This window comes from Solanum lycopersicum, chromosome 6 (assembly GCF_036512215.1).
Source record: "Solanum lycopersicum chromosome 6, SLM_r2.1".
In the NCBI taxonomy this organism is placed as follows: domain Eukaryota; kingdom Viridiplantae; phylum Streptophyta; class Magnoliopsida; order Solanales; family Solanaceae; genus Solanum; species Solanum lycopersicum.
Genome location: NC_090805.1, coordinates 45,003,314 through 45,023,262, shown reverse-complemented (window position 1 = coordinate 45,023,262; position 19,949 = coordinate 45,003,314). Strand labels below are relative to the sequence as shown.

The 19,949-nt window shown below is 30.9% G+C and overlaps 4 protein-coding genes across 5 annotated transcripts; all 4 read left to right on the top strand.

Moving 5' to 3' along the window:
* Positions 1–2,197: 2,197 nt before the first annotated feature.
* On the top strand, positions 2,198–5,135 carry LOC101249372 (ACT domain-containing protein). Of its 2 annotated transcripts, none has more exons than NM_001308181.1 (10): positions 2,198–2,538; positions 3,008–3,062; positions 3,169–3,294; positions 3,377–3,471; positions 3,660–3,744; positions 3,846–3,905; positions 4,182–4,237; positions 4,357–4,462; positions 4,587–4,655; positions 4,754–5,135. In NM_001308181.1, the coding sequence occupies exons 1-10, from the start codon at positions 2,402–2,404 to the stop codon at positions 4,814–4,816; spliced, it is 852 nt and encodes a 283-aa protein (NP_001295110.1). In that variant the 5' UTR covers positions 2,198–2,401; the 3' UTR covers positions 4,817–5,135. The 2 variants fall into 2 exon arrangements, with proteins under 2 accessions (NP_001295110.1, NP_001295111.1); NM_001308182.1 differs by having other exon boundaries at positions 2,214–2,538; positions 3,166–3,294.
* Positions 5,136–6,833: 1,698 nt separating this feature from the next.
* Positions 6,834–8,951, top strand: LOC101265141 (uncharacterized). The gene is made up of 2 exons (XM_004242146.5): positions 6,834–7,120; positions 8,578–8,951. The coding sequence occupies exons 1-2, from the start codon at positions 7,065–7,067 to the stop codon at positions 8,831–8,833; spliced, it is 312 nt and encodes a 103-aa protein (XP_004242194.1). The 5' UTR covers positions 6,834–7,064; the 3' UTR covers positions 8,834–8,951.
* A 3,144-nt stretch (positions 8,952–12,095) lies between these two features.
* Positions 12,096–16,040, top strand: LOC101248210 (4-coumarate--CoA ligase). The gene is made up of 6 exons (NM_001346845.1): positions 12,096–12,760; positions 13,212–13,679; positions 14,475–14,673; positions 15,085–15,298; positions 15,394–15,496; positions 15,772–16,040. The coding sequence occupies exons 1-6, from the start codon at positions 12,218–12,220 to the stop codon at positions 15,889–15,891; spliced, it is 1,647 nt and encodes a 548-aa protein (NP_001333774.1). The 5' UTR covers positions 12,096–12,217; the 3' UTR covers positions 15,892–16,040.
* A 345-nt stretch (positions 16,041–16,385) lies between these two features.
* LOC101265447 (E3 ubiquitin-protein ligase RSL1-like) lies at positions 16,386–17,451 on the top strand. Its single transcript, XM_004242147.5, has one exon. The coding sequence runs from the start codon at positions 16,482–16,484 to the stop codon at positions 17,181–17,183; it is 702 nt and encodes a 233-aa protein (XP_004242195.1). The 5' UTR covers positions 16,386–16,481; the 3' UTR covers positions 17,184–17,451.
* Positions 17,452–19,949: the final 2,498 nt, after the last annotated feature.

Genomic DNA, 19,949 nt, shown 5'->3' with positions numbered 1-19,949 from the left:
GTCAAAATTCTTATTTACTACTTGTATAAATTTGTATGACTCATTCCCTTCCATCAAAGAAAATATAGGAAAAACTGTATATAATAGCAAAATATCAATTCAAATTAAATATTATAATCATAGTTTAATTTAATTGTACACCACAACACTGTTACTATTTTGCCTCTCTTCTGATGAATCGTACTTGCCACTCTCGTTCTCTCTTGCTTTTTATACAAACGCAAATGTATAAAATACGTTTGTATTGTATAAAGCGGGAGAAAATTGTATGTATATTCATATATTTTTGTTCCCCTCTCTCCGCTATCCCAGATCTGGCTCGGTACTCTTTCAGATCTCGCTCGCGCCATCCTCGGTTCTCTCGCTTATACAAACAGAAAAGAAATATATAAATTGTGTTTCTGTTTGTATAAAACGAGAGAAAATTGTATATACACATACAAACACATATATTTTCGTCCTATGCACTATAACTTATACTATACAAAAATTTCTCTGCCCAGTTTTCTTTTGTCTTTCTCTTTTTCTCGTTTTATACAAACACATATTATACAATTGATATTTTATATATGTATACCAAAACATAAATAATTTATATACAACTGCTTTCTTTTGTATATGTATAGGGAAATATGCATATTTTTGTATTTCCTATGTGTGAAAATTGTTTTTAAAAAAATAACACATTTTTATATTTACTAATAATTCAACTTTAAAATATTCGTTTTATCTCTAATCAAATACTTTATAATCATCATATATTATTATAAGAAGGAATCAAAAAAGTTAAAAGTTGAATTACGATTTTACCCTTATTATAAATTTAAATGTTATAAAGATATTTAACTATTTAATTTAAATATTAAATTATATTATTTTTATCAAAATGTTAATGACTTTTCCACTTCTTTAGAATAATTTTTAATTAAAATATCTAACTTAATTTATTTTCTTGAAATTATTTAAAATATTATTTTTTTCGTTTAATATTTGTTTCAGGATTCAATGAATTTTGATTATCAAAGTTGAATTATTTTTTTGCTTTTTACTTAATAAACAAAAATAACTAATCTAATTAGTAGTATTATTTAAATTGTTACAGAATCTAATTAAATAGGTGTAATATTTTAATTTATCACTCAAATTACAATAGCCTATATTCAATGTTTTGGAATTGCTGGCTTTTTCATCTTCCTAAAATTGTCCTCTATTCAATATTTTAATTTCGTTTCAACTTCCGGAAATTATGAAACATTAATGTGAAGTTCATGAATCTATCAAACCCTTAGTATAATTTATCTTTTACTATATAATTATATATGCATTTATCCCATTAATTTTAAATTTGTTATTTCTTTTAATTTTCATCCGTTAGAAAACTTTTCATGTACTCTATTAAGTTTTATATAAATACACATAACATTTTAAAAAAAAAAGCATAGGATGCAGTTCCAATTGATTTGCACAGTAATTTAGATAAGTGTATTACTATTCAAATTATATCATACGATTGAAAACTTGAGATTCTTATAGTTAATTGCATATTTGAGGCAACAATGTCAAATAACCATTTCGTGGTAGTTTACCTATCAGGTGATGTTGATTAATTAGTTAAAATTGTTGTGTCTTTATTTTGTTATTGTTTAATTTATCTTACACTTCAATATATGTAAGTGCATGTATTACTATAGAAAAAAAATGTTATATATGAGATTATATACTTTAGAGGTTTAATCAAAAATATGAAGTTATTAGTTTAATATGGTGGTGCAATGCATGAAAAACATTGATTTTAATAGTTTGTCATGTAACATTTAATATACATATATTTTACTAATTATGTATGTTGAATTCAAAAAAGAAATGACTCAAAAGTTTAAATTAGACAAAAAGTAATCTGCCCTTTCAAATCTATACAACTCATATTATTTTCTTACAAAAATTACTTAACGTAAAATATACGTGCAACGCACGTATTCTAGAACTAGTTACAAAAAAACATCAACTTTACCTATTTTCTACCACAAATTTTAATTTTTTTTAAAATTTTTATATCAAATCAAATTATATCACATAAATTAAAATCGAACCCCGGATCCATGGAAAGATAGAATAGAGTGATCTGCTGGGCTGAGTTTGATCAACAAAGACAAAAGGAGGACCACAGATTTGTGCCTGTCAAGTTGTTGATATATAAATACTTATTATAAAGTCAATAATAAGTGGCTTCTCATTTTAATGGCGGATATTACTAGAACAAACAATCTGATTCATTTTCTAGCCCCTATAGCTTCATCTTCTTAAATATCTTTTGCTCTACTATATATCTTAAGATAAGAATAGGAATAAAGTTTCTACTTTTTATTGCATCTTCTTCTTTCTTGATATTATTGAACTGAAAATGGCTGTGGCTATGGTTTCTTGTGGAATCCCCACTAGTTTAAAACTTATAGAGAAGCAACCCGTTTCAATTCCAGGCTTCTTTAATGGGTCTTTAGCTTTGAATCCAGTCCAAAAACTGCACGTTACACCCAAGAGGTACGCTACATTTTTCTCTGAATTTGGTTTAATTCATCTTTAGCTAATTTGCTTTCTATTGATTGTGGAACCTTATTTTCTCCCAATTTTTATAAATATTTTAGTTGTCGGCAACTAACATCATTTAACCTAATCACAAAATTTGAAATGCAGCTAAATAAATTATGTACTCTTTGATTGAGATTATCTGTAGTTGGTACTTTCTCAAGGACTGGTTAAATTTGTGAGATAAATTGGTCAATTAGGAAAGGGCAATTTTTTATGATTTGAATTGCGGGTAGAGAAAAGGGAAATCAGGAGGGGATTACAAGATGGGGAATCGAGCTATGTATAGTCAACCAACTGAGATACTTAGATAATATTTGAAATAGATCTATGGACTTCCTAAAGTTCAGTAATTATATGGACTTGGAATTACTGTAGTATTAGAGTGGGCAACAATTGAAATCAATATACTTTGTTTTTCCAGATTAGCTTTATCTGGGAGTACAATTGTTCTGAAAGCATCGGCTACAGCTGTGGAGGTATCTTAAGCATATTAGCTGGTTTAAGTAATTGTTCCTTGCTATTTAGTTTTTGATCTGAGATTGAGATGTTTGTTTTCGATTCATGTAATAACTGGTCAAGCAGGATGGAAGTTCACAAGAGACTGCTGCAGTTCCAACACCCAAAGTTGTAATTGATTTGGATTCAGATCCAGAAGCAACGATTGTAGAGGTTACCTTTGGGGATCGCCTTGGGGCACTTCTCGACACGGTAAGAATCTGTTACTCTTATGATTCAAGTGTTGAGTGCTATTTGCTGTCAGTTCTGATCTTGATTTGCAAATGTATTCCAGATGAATGCATTAAAAAACCTTGGGCTGAATGTTGTCAAGGCTAATGTCTGTCTTGATTCATCTGGGAAGCATAACACATTCGCCATCACAAAAGCGTAAGTTCATGTTGTTGGTTCCTTTGTGCTGCTAGGTGATTTTTCTGTTTCTCTTATACTTGAGCTTTGTATGTTATCAGTCACCAGATATATGAAAACACTTACGAATGAATCTTTTGTTATGCGTCTAACAACATTAGTTCCCTGATTGAAATTCTGATTGTTTCGCTATTGGGACTTGTTTCTAGTTCTACGGGTAGGAAGGTCGATGATCCAGAGCTGCTTGAAGCAATTCGTTTGACGATCATCAATAATATGATGGAATACCACCCGGTAGAACTTCAATAAGTTATTGAGCATCAGTTGCTTGATCTGGTACCTCCTGAGGGATTCTTATATAGCTGCTTCTTCTTACTGCATAATTTCTGATGCAGGAATCTAGCTCCAGATTAGCTATGGGAGAAGCTTTCGGTGTTTTTCAACCATATCAGAAGGTTGTTAATAGCCTATATATGCTGTCCTCGCCTCCAGTGTGTGTATACACCGTTAAGTAGATTATGCACATCTGTATTGGTTATTTTGAACATGTGGGAGTGGGGGGTTGTTTTCTGAATGTGCGAGGTTCCTGCTAGTCCTTGCATCATAGTAACGACTAATAGCTTTCTTTCTAGTACAAATTTGATACAGAAACTAAGGCTTGATGTACATAAACTTTCATATCAATCATTTAACTTAAATCTTACTTTGTTGTTTATGCTGAAAATTTTCAGATTGACGTGGACATAGCGACCCATATCCATGTTTATGACGATGCTCCTGAAAGAAGGTAAGATCATATTCCCATTGCTTGGTTTTGATCAGTAAATACTGATACTGATCAACCTCATTAAGTGATCCATTTAGTGCACAACTATAAGAGAATAATAAAATGCCTCTATTTTGCAGTTTACTCTGTGTAGAGACAGCAGACAGACCTGGACTGATAGTTGATCTTGTCAAGACCATTACTGACATAAATGTTGATGTTGAATCAGGAGAGTTCGATACTGAGGTGAGATTTTTTCAGTCGGTTTTCCAAATCATTGCACCAAACTGTTTAGGTAGTGGCTGTGCCGTCTAATAAGTATCAACCTGCAGTAGTTAGTATTGAGTTAAAAAGTTTCATTTTGGTGTAGGGTTTGCTTGCTAAGGCGAAATTTCATGTCAACTACAAGGGCAAAGCGTTGATCAAGCCCCTTCAACAGGTAACCGATGCTAAGTTACAAGCAATATACAATTTCTTTCATTAGACCTTGGTAGCTTGAAGAAAGTTATTGACAATTTTCAGTCTTGAACCTTGTAGGTTCTTGCGAATAGCCTGCGTTATTTCTTGAGGAGACCAACAACAGAGGATGCAAGTTTTTAATACAATGCTGAAAAGTGAGAAATTGTCAACAGGGTTAACCAAGTACTTTCAATTTTCAAGATAATGAAGCTTGCTGGTTTTAGCAGCACCGATCCATTCCAAGGTGTAAACAGCGAAAATATGCTTGAAACTCAGAATCATAGCTTCAATACTGCTGTAACAATGTAGATTGGTACCATTTATACATTAATGATATAAGTTTTCAGAACAGGAAAACAAAAACAATTATCAGTCATCCTTCATCCCAGCAATTTGAGCTATCAGCTTCATTAACACGAAGGTGGAACAGATGATTGTCCTACCTTCTAATTCAATCGAACTTACACAGCCTCTCTATCTCACAAAGTAGGATTAATGTTTGTGTGTACACTACACTCCTCATGTCCCACTTGTGGGATTACATTGGTATGTTGTTGTTGATGGCTCTCTAGTAAGCCAATTCGCAGAAATACTTGAAATGATAAAAAAAAAACTGGACTTAGCTTGGATAAATATCAATCAATCATGGTTCCTCCTTTACTTTGACTTGAAATGAGAAAAAAAATTGGACTTATCTTGCATAAATATCAATTAATCATGGTTTCCTCCTTCACTTTCAATCAATAATGATTATGTTCTTGATGTGATTTGCCATTTTCCTTGCTAGCTACACCAACCTAACATATTACCTACTACCAAAGATATGATGTAGTGGATGGAATCTACGTTGGAGTGAATTCAAAATAGTCGGACTTCAACGCGGATACTTAATGCATATTACTCAGTCAGTCTAGTATCATAAGTGAGTTCTGGGAGGATGGGGGGTGTGGGGATTTTGGATTGTGGCTGAAATTTGTTCACTCTAGATGAAGTGAAGATAAGGCATGTGAGCACTGAACTAGGAGTGGAAAAAGAAACTTTCCTAATGTAACCATATTTCCATTGTCCAGTTAGGTGTGTGGACCAGTTAGATGGATAAGAAAATCATTGCACCAACTCATTATTTTAGCAAAATGGATATTCACTATTCACTACAGCAGTAGTGGATTATGACATCCAAAAAAAAAATAATCTCTTTTAAGACTTCTAAGGATATGAAATATTGTTTGAAGGAGTAATTTCATCTACGACATCTAATTAACGGAAGTCAATTATCGACCAAAATTTTGTTAATGGCCTTTCCACAATTCAAGGACTAACTAAAAGCATGTTACGCTCATGATAAACATTACTTAATCATACTATTCCTCACCTTCCCCACCTGTGTATTAATTTATTTGAAAGTAATTTAACTATAATCAATATTTACTTTATTTATTGTTGATAAGATGAACGTAGTCACAAATTTGTTACCAGATTTTTACTAAAAATCTTTATTTTTTAAAACTTTGTGACTAGTTGATCAAACAAGGATATATAATTAAGTTGGACGAGACTCGTACCGTTAGTTTGCTTACGGGTCAGGTTCAAAGCCCCATAATGTTTGAAACAACCAATTTATTATTTTATTTTATTTTCCTTTTTTTTGGTTGAAATTTCTGGAAATAAAAAAATAAATGAACTTGCCCATGATATTAGCCATTAGGGTGTAAAAATCCTATTTGCTCAAGTTTGGACAGGTTAATAACTCGTTCAATTCAACAGCTTATATATAGACAAGGAGAAATTGTTATTTTTTAATATGTTATAAGACAGAATATTATCTTTTTATTCCTCAATTAATAGATATATTCTTATATTTCCCTATTCCACAAGGGAACAATTCAATTATGAAGACGTCACACGAATAACAATAATTCTGTAAATTCAAATTTCAATCATTATCTATGAGCCCATGAAGAAATATATATAATTATGTTAATGATAGAAAGTGACAAATATTTCGTAAAATTAAAAATGTACCATATTAATTCAAACATCGTAGTTAAGAAAGAAAAAAATAATAATTGTTAGATAAAGAAAAAGGATATAGATATGGTCTAGAAGTTATTTTTATCTAGTATACTTCCATATCCTGTGGAACTAACATTATCATATTATGGTCCATCATTCTTCTATGTTGATACGACGATTTTATTATTCTTTTTTTAAAAAAGGATCAATCCTTAGCCTTTTCTCTTGGGAAACTAAATTATCCATAACCAATTAATTAACCACCCTTTACTTGTAAGTATATTGAACCACTATAAATATGAAAAAGCCTTTGTCTAGCTAGTAAATACATCACTTAAAAATACAACAAGTTGGTCAGCATTGAAGAAGTGAAAAAATGGCAACTGCAGCTGCCGGTAGAGGAGCACAGTCCATGAACTTCATGTATATCAAGTAAGCTTACAAAATATTTCAACCAAAACTTTTTTTTTTTAAAAAAAAAGAATGAACACGGACATTTAACTCAATGACGAAACTAAGAATTTTATTGATATTTATTATTTTACTATATATTTTTAAAATGTTAGTTTGACCTATATATATAATATTATTTTCTAAAAAGAGTCTGATATACTCCTCAACTTTGTCATCTAGAACCGAGATATCCTTCCTTATTATGAAAGTGATTAATATATACGCTTACTGTCAATGGAAACATGCAATTTTCGGAAATGCATATATTATAAGTCAATCACATGAAGGAAAAGTTTGTCTTCAAAGACGTATAATTTCTTGGGTTTCACTAATGGAATTTTAATATTAATAATTACATTTATTTAACTTTTTTCATTTGATGTGAAAATTACGTGAGGTAATTCATAATTATTATGGTCGATCATTATTCTAAGTCCTACTACATCCATATATTTTTGTCACTAAAAGGCACAGTGCAAGTAAGCAAATTATAAGGATATAAAAATGAAAAATTGTCATGAATAGTCGTCTATCAAAATAGTACACAAATATTTTCTTAATATTAATTTCAGCTAATAAAATTAATTTCAAATTTTGTGTCCATATATGTATGTAACTCTTATCAGACATATGTGAATTATGATCACTTGTCCAATGAATCAGACTGTTCTATATCATATAATTATCTAGCAGTATTATATGCCACACGTTTTAAATGGACAAATTGAATTAAATTTAACCAATCAAAATGAAATCATAATTTATTTTTTTGCATTAATATCCGATGAAAGATTACATGGGGCCGATAATCTAACTTGTTATTAATTCTAATAAGTAATAATGTATCTCAATATGTTTAAAACTGAGATGAGATAACTTTTATCAGATCGAAGAAGCATTCAAAATATATGAATTAAGTAATGCTACAAAAGTTTCGTTTGTTAATAGTATAAATAAAATAAATTTTGAAGTTAATCATCAAGTTTCTCAATTATTATTTTGAAGTTTAAGTATAATCATCACTTCGCGTAATATAACTAATTTCAATATTTTTGTATGAAAATTATCGCAAGATTAGCTAATATATTAAATTAAAAAAGAGATAAAGTTAAACATATTTTTTTAACATATTATTCTCTTTGTCTTATATGACATTTTTCATTTTTCGAGAGTCAAAAAATTTAACTTGGATTGGACATTTGCATATGGAATTTTCAGTTTTTTTTTAATTTTTTTTATGTATTTGTAAACTACGTGGAGAGTACTACAAATCATAATAATTAATAATTCAAAATATTAAAAAAAATCTATGAAAAACTTATAATTAAAGATAAACTTATTTATATTTAAGTATTACATAATATAGAATGAATAAAATATTATTCTTATCTCACGTATCAAACGAATCGACGAGTCTTACAGTGTGTTGTACACAGGCCAATTCTGCGTAAAGCGTATCACAGGAAAAGCACATCACCAGAGATGATTAGTGATACAGTTAAATTGAACGGTGAAGATCAAGTGAAGAGTGTGATGAAAAATAATCATGATGATAGTTGGTGGGTCCCAGATGACCGCACTGGAATATTTTATCCAAAGGGTCAACAAAAAGTCATTGAAGATGTTCCTTCTGCTGCAGCAAAGGATTATGGAGCTGTTAATTGGTTTTCTAATCATGAAGATTATCTATAATTAAATTTATTAATTTGTTGCAAAATGTAATTTGCTTGTACGCTCTCCTGTTGTTTAAGTTGCTTTGTTTTTATAAACAATCATGTCAAAATTTATAAATAATATTATCTTATCTCAATTGACATCAAACTAAATTTATAAATAATATTATCTTATCTGAATTGACATCAAACTAATATTGAAAAAAATTATGAATGTTATATATAGTAAAATTAATTGTAAATTTCATTAACGCTAAGTTTACGCGAGGTCCAATTTAAGTGATGTTTTAAAAAATGTATTTTTTTGATATTAGTGTATTATAGTAAATTATTAATTCAATAAATGTTATTTTACAGTTTAATTTAATCAGTTTCCAACAAACTTCTTGTAATTCGCTCCTCTTCCCTCTCTTTGAAATCTCGCTCCCTACTCTCTTATTTTTTAATCCTTTTTCGCTCGCCTCTCTCACTTTATACAAATACAAATATATAGTTTGTGTTTGTATAAAACGAGAGAGATTGTGTGTACAAATATTTATACATATGATCTCTCCGTTCTATACACTTATAATAATACAATTATAAATTTTTCCTTCCTCAATTTTCTTTTGCATTTCTCTATCCCTCGCTTTTACAAACACAAATTATACAAAAGATAAATGTTTGTATAATTTGTGTTTTGTATAAAGCGAGAGAGATTTGATATATAAATATAAATGTTTTAACTCGATTCAGTTGTATATGAATTTAGATTTTATGCAGATATACAAACACAATCAATGATACAGTCAGTAGTTACATATAACAATTATCTAATCAATATGCATATATAATTCACGTCTCTTCACTCTCCGTCCTCTTTCGCTTACCTCTCGCTCGCCTCTCGCTCTCTCCGTATCTCGCTCACCACTCTAGACTAGTACAAATAACAAAACTATAGCTATAAAACGCTAGTATGAGTTTTATGTTTAATATTCCAAAATTTTACCGAAAAAGAATATGTCTAAAAACACATTGATTATCTTAATTGGGATAACAAAAGACATGTCATATTAGTATTTTTGAAAAAGAATCTTACATAAGAATTCAGTGTAAGTAACTTTAAATATATTATTATTAATTTATAAGTAGGTCGAACTTAGAAAATGGAAAGGAAATTCATATTTTAAATACCACAAGATTGCTCGTGGTATGGGTGGAACCTAGAGATAATGCTCAACTGTATACCACACATAATTGTTTGGGTAATGGAGCAACCACACTCTTTTGTTTTGATAGTTAACACTCATTGGTCCACAGTTTTTTTTTCCTTAAAGTTGGTGAAATTTTATGCCGTATAGATTTAAATTAATTAAAGTTTAATGTAATTATCGAACAAAATATAAATATATCACTTTCCAAGTGAGAACATATTTATATATCTTTGATATGCCTCAAGTTGTCAAGAAGACTCAATTTTGAACTAGCTCGTCTAAGATATTTAGGTCTCGAGTCTTGACCCAAGTTTTTATCTTATAATTCGACAAAAACATAACAATTTAGGTCCATCAGTGTTTTTATTACACGTTTTGGCCTTATCACAATACATATGTGTAATTTAAAATATGTCATAATTATTTTTTATTTTTTTATAAAAAAAAATATAATTAAATTTAATATTATCGTATATATCAATTGACCAAATCAATATTATAAATTTATTGTTATAAATTTTTTTTTGTCATTAATATATCACTATAAAAAATTACAAATTATAAACTTCCGCAAAACGTTAACGTTTAAATACACTATTATTTGGGGAGGCTGTATAATGGATTGATGAGTCAATATCCAATTTCTATAAGGGTGGTTTTTGGTGTGGTTGAAGCAGAGACCAACATCTTTTGGATAACATACGTCATTGGAGTAATTTCTAGATTAACCAAAATGATTAATTAAACTTCACATATTTAATTATAAAAAACTTAATAACTTTTACATCGACTGCATATTTAATTAGGACGGAAATTATTATATTAAAGTTATTATATATGCCATGAGATCCATGAAGGAGCAAAGAAAGTGGAATTAGTCAAAAGTTCGTTAGCATAACAAATTTCTACTAAATTAACCCCAATCAACATATGTTAATATGAATTTTAAATATTTTTTTTTTACTTGAGAGGCCTCTTTTTATTTATGCAACTTCGTGAAATTAGTCATTCTCATGCTTTGCTGCTAGAGGCTTCAACATTTGGTGAACTATCTCTCTAGTTTTGCTGGTTCTCTATTCTAAGAAGAAATGAACGCTTTTGAAAAATTATAATAACGAAATATCACATTATATATATATATATTTTGGGACATCGAAATAATTTTCGATTTTCGAAATTTATTACTTGCTATACTATGGTTGAAAAATAGGAGTTCGGAGCCTAAGGAGACTCTATTTGAAGAGAAAAAGCCTAATAGAATTCTGAAAAATAGTATAGAGAGTCGGTCAATTTTTATTTTATTTTTTTAATTCAAATTTAATAATTAGTGAAATGACACTTAATATCTATACATAGGAAATCAAAATTACGAATAATATGAGACCAAGGAGGACAGTTTTGACCTTATTTTAAAAATAAATCTAATATTGGTATGTTATATAAATCAAATCTAATGATCACCAACCACCCATTTGAGTTTATTGATTTGGTTAATCATATTTTATGGAACACCTACTTACAGGTAGTAATGTAAATCTTTTAACATAATATTATGTATAAATTAGTAGGTGAAAATGTCACCGTCCGGGGCCATCAACAACCCGTTCCGGCATATTGCGGTAGGTGAAATTTATTTTGTAGAAAAGGTCTTTAATATTTTTTTTGAAGTCAACTTTGAGTACCACCTAACTTTTGGACCCCTAATCCTCATCAAAGAACCACTTTCACCAACCACACCTCTTCATGTCCTCACATTTTTTTCTTTGTTTTCGCGTTCAGAGTCTCTATTAGAGCCCCGACAAAATTTGGACCGCACACTGAATGATCCGTTTTCAATAAGATTTTCTTTATATCTAAGGCTCGATGTCGAGATTTCTGGTTAAGGATGTTAAGGATGTAACAGTCTCACCACTATCACTAAATTTCTAATATCCCCTAACTAAAAGTACTTTTAAAAAATTCCATGAAACTACCCCTAAACAACCCTATATTCCCATCAAGTCCTTCTCACCAACTCCCTAGTTTGGGTTCACGTCTTCAATAACACATACTCATATATATACTCCACCTATGAACATTCATCTTCAGGACACCTAAAAAAGTCTTCAACACTTTTTCTTTATTGCTCTTAGCGAGCCCAAAATTTCAAACTATAGTACTACATTTTTTTTTTATTCTTCTTCTCGTCAAGTCTCAAAAGCTAAATCAAAATGACAAATGCAACGATGGAGAACGAAACAAAACAAGACGATATAATTTTTCGATCGAAGCTCCCTGATATTTACATCCCTAATCATCTTCCGTTACACTCGTATTGTTTCGAAAATATTTCGGAATTCAAATCGCGCCCGTGTTTAATCGACGGGGCGAATAATCAAATTTATACATACGCTGATGTTGAGCTCAATTCGAGAAAAGTTGCTGCTGGTCTTCATAAACAATTTGGGATCCAACAAAAGGATACTATTATGATCTTATTGCCAAATTCACCAGAATTTGTGTATGTCTTCCTTGGTGCGTCGTACCTCGGCGCGATATCGACGATGGCTAATCCTTTGTTTACGTCTGCTGAAGTTGTGAAGCAAGCTAAGGCTTCTAATGCTAAGATCATTGTCACTCAATCGTGTCATGTGAACAAGGTGAAGGATTATGCATTGGAGAATGGTGTGAAGATCGTGTGTATCGATCCGGCCCCTGACGGTTGTGTTCACTTTTCTGAGTTGATTCAGGCCGATGAGCATGATATCCCTGAGGTAATACTGCGTGATCATCATATCTAAAAGTTTAAGTTAACGGAGAAAACGTATTTCTTTTAGTTATGTAATTATGTTATGTTGAGACTTTTTACTCTCCTTAGATGCAAACTTGGCTTTTTTTCACTGGTCAAACACGTGAAGATGTTTTTTTTTGCTTTTTTGGGTGATGATCATGGTGAATAAACCGAGGATTGTGCAGATTTGGTATATATCATGTTAAAATTGTATGACCAAGCTAGTATTAATTAGAGTGAACACATATAGATTATTAATTGCTTAATTATATAGTACTAAGTGGACAACATGCCTTATTTTGGGGGTTGATTCTTTTTTACTAGTCAAACTATGTGTGAATATTCTCTACTTTTTAGGTTCTATTGAGATTTTAAATCTATTTTAATACTATTTTGAGTTGTACGATCATTTTAACGGAGAGATGTCTGAACAGGTGAAAATCCAACCCGATGATGTGGTGGCGTTGCCGTATTCCTCCGGAACAACGGGTTTACCTAAAGGTGTCATGTTGACACACAAGGGACTAGTCACAAGTGTGGCACAACAAGTTGATGGTGAAAATCCAAACTTGTACATCCATAGTGAGGATGTATTGCTTTGTGTGTTGCCTTTGTTTCATATATATTCCCTCAATTCCGTTTTGCTATGTGGATTAAGAGTTGGAGCAGCAATTTTGATTATGCAAAAATTTGACATTGTTCCATTCTTGGAATTAATACAAAATTACAAGGTGACCATAGGGCCATTTGTGCCACCTATTGTTTTGGCTATTGCTAAGAGTCCTATGGTTGATAATTATGATTTATCATCGGTAAGAACCGTTATGTCTGGGGCTGCACCATTAGGAAAAGAACTTGAAGACACTGTTCGAGCCAAATTTCCTAATGCTAAACTTGGTCAAGTAAGATTCTTATATCGTAGCAACTTCTTAATTAATATATTTTTATTTAAGTATACATTAATTTAGGTTATATATATGATTAGTTAATTGTTGATTTTGATTTGACTTGATCTAAGTTCAGATCTCCACGCACATTGGTGCTTAATTAATTGCTGATTATTTTACACTAATTATAGGGATTAATTAAGCTTGATTTCACATGTTAAGGCTTTTGTTTGAAATTTTCTATTTTTTCCCCCTAGAAATTAGTTGGTAAACGTCTAATCTCAAGTTGCTGAAAAGATCCAATCAATTAAAAAATATTGCAATGAAGCAACCCCACTTATTTTATTTATATATGACATAAAGAATATCTAAACCATCAAATGATTTATAATTTAATAGTTAATAAAATGTAATTATTTATTAAAAAAAAAAAAAACAGTCGTTAAAGCTTAAATTGAGTATCATATTTTTCTGTTCAGTTTGAAAAATCAAGAAATAATTTATCATTTAATTTTTAATTTACCCTTTCATTTACTTTAAACATTTTCAAACATATTTCATTTATTATATTTAGTAAGCCATTCTTTTTGTTACGTTTAAGGCTGTAACAAGTTCGTACAAGATAAGTAATATGTGAAATCACATTTTTGATATTGATATCCCAAGTCATATCTACCAATGAACAATTTTGTCAATTCAATTAAGACACAAATGATATTGATTTTCCTAGTCATATTTTACAACAAAGTAAGGTGACTTGCTTAATATGAGTAATTATTTTGATTGTGATTGTTTTTATTATATGTATAGGGTTACGGAATGACAGAAGCCGGACCAGTGTTGGCTATGTGCTTGGCATTTGCTAAAGAACCCTTCGAAATTAAATCTGGAGCATGTGGGACTGTTGTTAGAAATGCTCAGATGAAAATTGTGGATCCTGATACTGGCAAATCTCTCCCTAGGAACCAATCTGGAGAGATTTGTATAAGAGGCGATCAAATTATGAAAGGTACGTTATCAAATGAACTATTAGCTGAGTAATTTTTCTATAATGTCGAATCATTATTTGCACAATAGTTTCCCAAATAAAACTTACATTCTTCCACTTTAGCACTTTAATGGGACTCAATATCTTAAATTGGAGCCAAAATATTATAAATGTGCATTTTTATATTTTTAAAATTATTTCCACTATTGATTATATATATTTGGTACAACTAATCCATAAAGTGTATGTCACAACTCACGACAATCACCTCGAGTGATATTGTTGGGCCACTAACCAAAAAATATATATTTAAATCTTTATGTCGTGATGGAACATAACTAATGAGTTTATATGATTTTTTTTTTCTAGATATTGAATTGATATGTAGTTGACTTTGAACTTGAATCAAATTAATATGAATATTGTATACAGGTTACCTAAATGATCCAGAGGCCACTACGGGAACAATAGACAAAGAAAGGTGGTTACATACGGGCGATATTGGTTATATTGACATCGATGATGAGCTTTTCATTGTGGATCGTTTAAAGGAATTGATAAAATACAAAGGATTTCAAGTGGCTCCTGCTGAACTTGAAGCCCTTCTCCTCAATCATCCCAATATTTCAGATGCTGCTGTTGTTTCGTAAGTCAATAATTATAATAAAATCGCGCTATTGGCACGATTATGTTAATGCATCGAATTTTCGTAATTCTAATAATTGTTTAAAATTTGTGCAGAATGAAAGACGAGCAAGCAGGAGAAGTTCCTGTGGCTTTTGTTGTCAGATCAAATGGCTCCACAATTACTGAAGATGAAGTCAAAGAATTCATAACAAAGCAGGTTAGTTTAATTCATTTATTTTCATTAGACGAATTTCATTAAATCAACATTATTTTTTTATTTAGTCGATTGACTATCTAAATTTTATTTTATTGGCGTTGTTCGTTTTTCTAACTTAGTTCCTTCACTTGCCCCGATGTGATAAAATATATTTTGAAAAAAGATTAATAAATTTTGGTCCTTCACTTGATATAATTACTATGTACTTTTAGTAACATTTGTATCATAAAAAAATGGGCTTTTCTAATTTTTGTTATTTTAAATTGATTTTTCAGGTGATATTCTATAAAAGGATAAAGAGGGTATTTTTTGTGGATGTTGTTCCTAAATCTCCATCGGGCAAAATCCTTAGAAAGGACTTGAGAGCTAAATTAGCTGCTGGATATCCAAATTAAATACTACTTCATACTTTAATGGCGATCGAATAACTATAACCAATATTTTTTTTTTTGTTATTGAAAGTTACATATTTTTGTTCTTTGAATTGTATTTGTACGTTAAACCACCTGCCTCTATACGGTTAAAATTAATTAACCAATTTGGCAAAAGGAGAAAAATGTATGTATATTTGACTGTAAGGGACTTATTTTTTTTTTTAAATGTCTCATATTGCATTTAGTCATTTACTAGTGTAACATAAGAAAAAGTTCCATCATAAGTCCGGTGAATTTATTAAAACATTATAACTTTTTTTTTTCTCGCTAAACTTTTTATCGGCAACAGGCGCGGGTTGATTTTCTAAAATAATTTTTTTTTTAAATTGTTATTTTTAATAAATATGACAACTAAAATGGACCAAGAAAGTATCAAATCATAATGATAAGTTTTGACGTTTTATCGAGTTATTGTAATATTCGAGAGAGAAGATAATATTTAGAGAAATCAAAAAGTTTGAAGAAGTTGTTTGGTTTTCCAATGAGACTACTTGTTAGTATTTAAGTAACTCGTTAATTAATCAGATTAACTAACTCATCATTTTGATCAAATGGCAAATGAATCGGCCTTTGCTATGTCTTGCGATGATTTTTACTTCTCACTACTTTTTGACGAAACCCAAAATGAAATCGGCGAATCGTCTCTAAGTTTCTGCGAGATTTGTGCAGAGAGAAAAGAAATTGATGAAATGTTCACAATTGAATCTTGCAGCCATGTTTTTTGTGCTGATTGTATTAACAAGCACGTCTCAATAAAAATCCAGGACAAAATTCACGTTGTGACATGTCCTGGTGTAGCTTGCAGGGGAATTCTCGATTTTGAGACGTGCGTTTCAATCATACCTAAAGATGTACGTGATAGTTGGGACGAATTGTTGTGTGAATCGCTAATTCTCGCCTCGCAGAGATTTTACTGTCCATATAAAGATTGTTCAGCCATGCTAGTGAACGATTCGGATGAAATAGTTAGGGAATCGGAGTGTCCTGTTTGTCGGAGATTGTTCTGCGCGCAATGTTATGTGCCGTGGCATTATGATTTTCAATGTGAAGAGTTCGGGAGAATGAATGTGGAGGAAAGAGACGGAGATGATTTAATGGTGATGGAATTAGCAAAGGCGAAACAGTGGACTAGATGTCCTTATTGCAGATTTTTCGTCGAGAAAACAGAGGGATGTTTGCATATGACTTGCAGATGTGGATCACAGTTTTGTTATAAATGTGGAATAACTTGGAGAAATAATCATGCTTGTTAATGCAATACTTTTTTTCAAGTACTTACTTATATTTTGGATGAGGAGAAATGTTGGATTCAACATAACTAGAGGAGAAATATTTGATATGATGTTTACATGGTAGTTTTTTATTAAATAGGAAAAAATTGTATCGTCTGTTTTATAACGTTCTTATGTCTAGTTTATCTATGTGCTATATATTTCATTAATCACAGAGAGTCCATCCATCTCATTATTCACTGATAATGAAGTTTTTGCAACCTCAATTTGGTGCGTGGATGGTTTGATTTTGGGGGCCCAACATTGGGGGACTTTTTGTCATTTTTAACTACTTTTAAATTAGATCTTAGACATAACTTACACCCCAAAAGCTAGTTCAAAGGGAGTAGGATTGCTCAAGTCCATCTCATTAATGGGATTTTTGTCATTACGAAACAAGTCATTTGTGTGTAAGGATCAATTTGGTGTGATCACAATCGCTAGCTTAATATTTTATTCTCTTTTTGTCTTTACTTATTATTTAAGTACTTCGCATTCTACTTTTTCTGGATATGTAACATTGTAACAACAGGAAAGCACGGTAAACCGAACAAAGGGTGTCAATGGATTTGAGGTACCTAAAAGTTATCAGACTATATCAAGTTATGAAGATCTTGTTTGCATCTTACAAGAGAGGCTCAGAGCATGTTACTCAGACTTAATTTTACCCAATGGAACATATAGACATGCGTTTCAATAAAATCATAGCAAGATACAGTTTTAAAATAACATGAACGCACAAACATGGAGTAACATTTCAGATGCTGTTGTTGTTCTGTAAGTCGCATGTTAATGCATCGAACTGCCAAAATAATAATCTTTTAAACTTCTGCAGAATGAAAGAAACTCCAGTGGCTTTTGTTGTTAAATCAAATGGCTCCACAATTACTGAAGATGAAGTCAAAGAATTCATAACAAAGCAGGCTGGTTTTATTCATTTGTGTTTATTTGCCAAATTTTGCCAAATTGAGATTAGTAGCTTAGTTGATCGATTATCTAAATTTTTATTTTATTGGTGGGTTTTTTTTAATTGTTCCTCAGCCCTTACCTGGTAATTCCCTCTCTACTTTACCTTCTCCTGCTCCCTCTGTAATAAAAAATAAATAAATTGTAGACCTTCCCCTGATATAATTACTATGTAGTTTTACCTAATAGAAAATTTTTATCATAAAATGGGTTTCTAATTTGTTGATTTTCAGGTGATATCTAATAAGAGGATAACGAGAGTATTTTTAGTGGATGATGTTCCTAAATCTCCATCTAGCAAAATCCTTAGAAAGGACTTGGGAGCTAAATTGGCGGCTGGATATTCAAATTAAATATTCTATCCGTTTAAAAAAAATGACTTCGTTATGATTCAACTCATCGGGCCGTGCGGGCACTCATTCTAATACCTAAGCAGGAGAATCCTCACATCTTAATAGAGAAAACATGCAGAAATTAAAAAGACGGAATAACAAATGTGGTAAGGTACTTAAAGAATGCACCGGGTTTGGGGATCATGTTGTCATCTTAAGTTTCCAAGCAACTCTCAGTCTATTGTGATGCTGACTGGGCTACATGTCCTATGACAAGAAGATCTGTGAGTGGCTTCATTGTGAAGATCGGAGACTCTGAAACAGAACAGTTTCGAAAAGCTCGGCTGAAAAGCATGGCTAATGTTGTGGTAGAAGTGGTTTGGTTAGTAGGCTTGTATAAAGAATTAAAGGTGGAGTTGGAGTTGCCAGTCAAATTGTTCTGTCATAGTAAGGCAGCACTACAGATTGCTGCTAATCCTATATACCATGAAAGAACAAAACATATAGAGATTGACTGTCATTTCATTCATGAAAGGATATACGAAGGCGTCATTCAAACAAGTCATGCACCGTCTAGAATGCAGTTAGCAAATGTGTTAAACCAAAAGTTTGGGGAAGACTCAACATGATTTTTTACTATCCAAGCTTGGTGTGTACAATCTGTTTGCACCATATAGCTTGAGGGGTGTATTGAAGATACAAAGTTAATTAGTAGCTAGATGATGTGGCAGAAGTTAGTTGGAGAATCAAATTAGTTATAATTGTTCCTTTTTGTTAAGCAGTTAGAAGGAGATGTATATATGTACATGTATGCTCAAGTTAAGACTCATTCACTTCAATAGACATTTTACTTTTTACATTGTCGATATTCTTCTTAGATTAGACTATCAGAAAACCTCCATTAGAGGCTTTAATAAACAACACATAAATTTACACCATTCATTATTATTTAAGAATAGAGGATAATTGACCCGCAATTTTAATAGTATAACCAAAATAAATTATATCTAATTTGATCTGCATTATTTGAGATAGATTATACATGTATTTGATTGTATATATACATGGATATATATACAATATTCAAGTTAGTTACAATAGGATTGTGTGTATATATATATATATATATATATATATATATATATATATATATATATATATCCATGTATTGTATTTTTGTGAATAATCAATATACATAATTCTTTTCATTCCTCTCAATGTTGCTCTCATTCATGGATTCCGCATTGATTCAGAATAATCAAACTTAACATGGTATCAGAGCTTCTCGAGCTTCATCAGTAAGAGTTTGGCAGTTCGAAGTTCAGATTTGAACTTCTTGTCTTTTGTTTCTTCAGTTTGAAGTTCAGATTCGAGCTTCTTTTCTTCATTTTTCTTCAGTTTGAAGTTTAGATTTAAGCTTCTTTTCTTCATTTTCTTCGATAGTTTACTC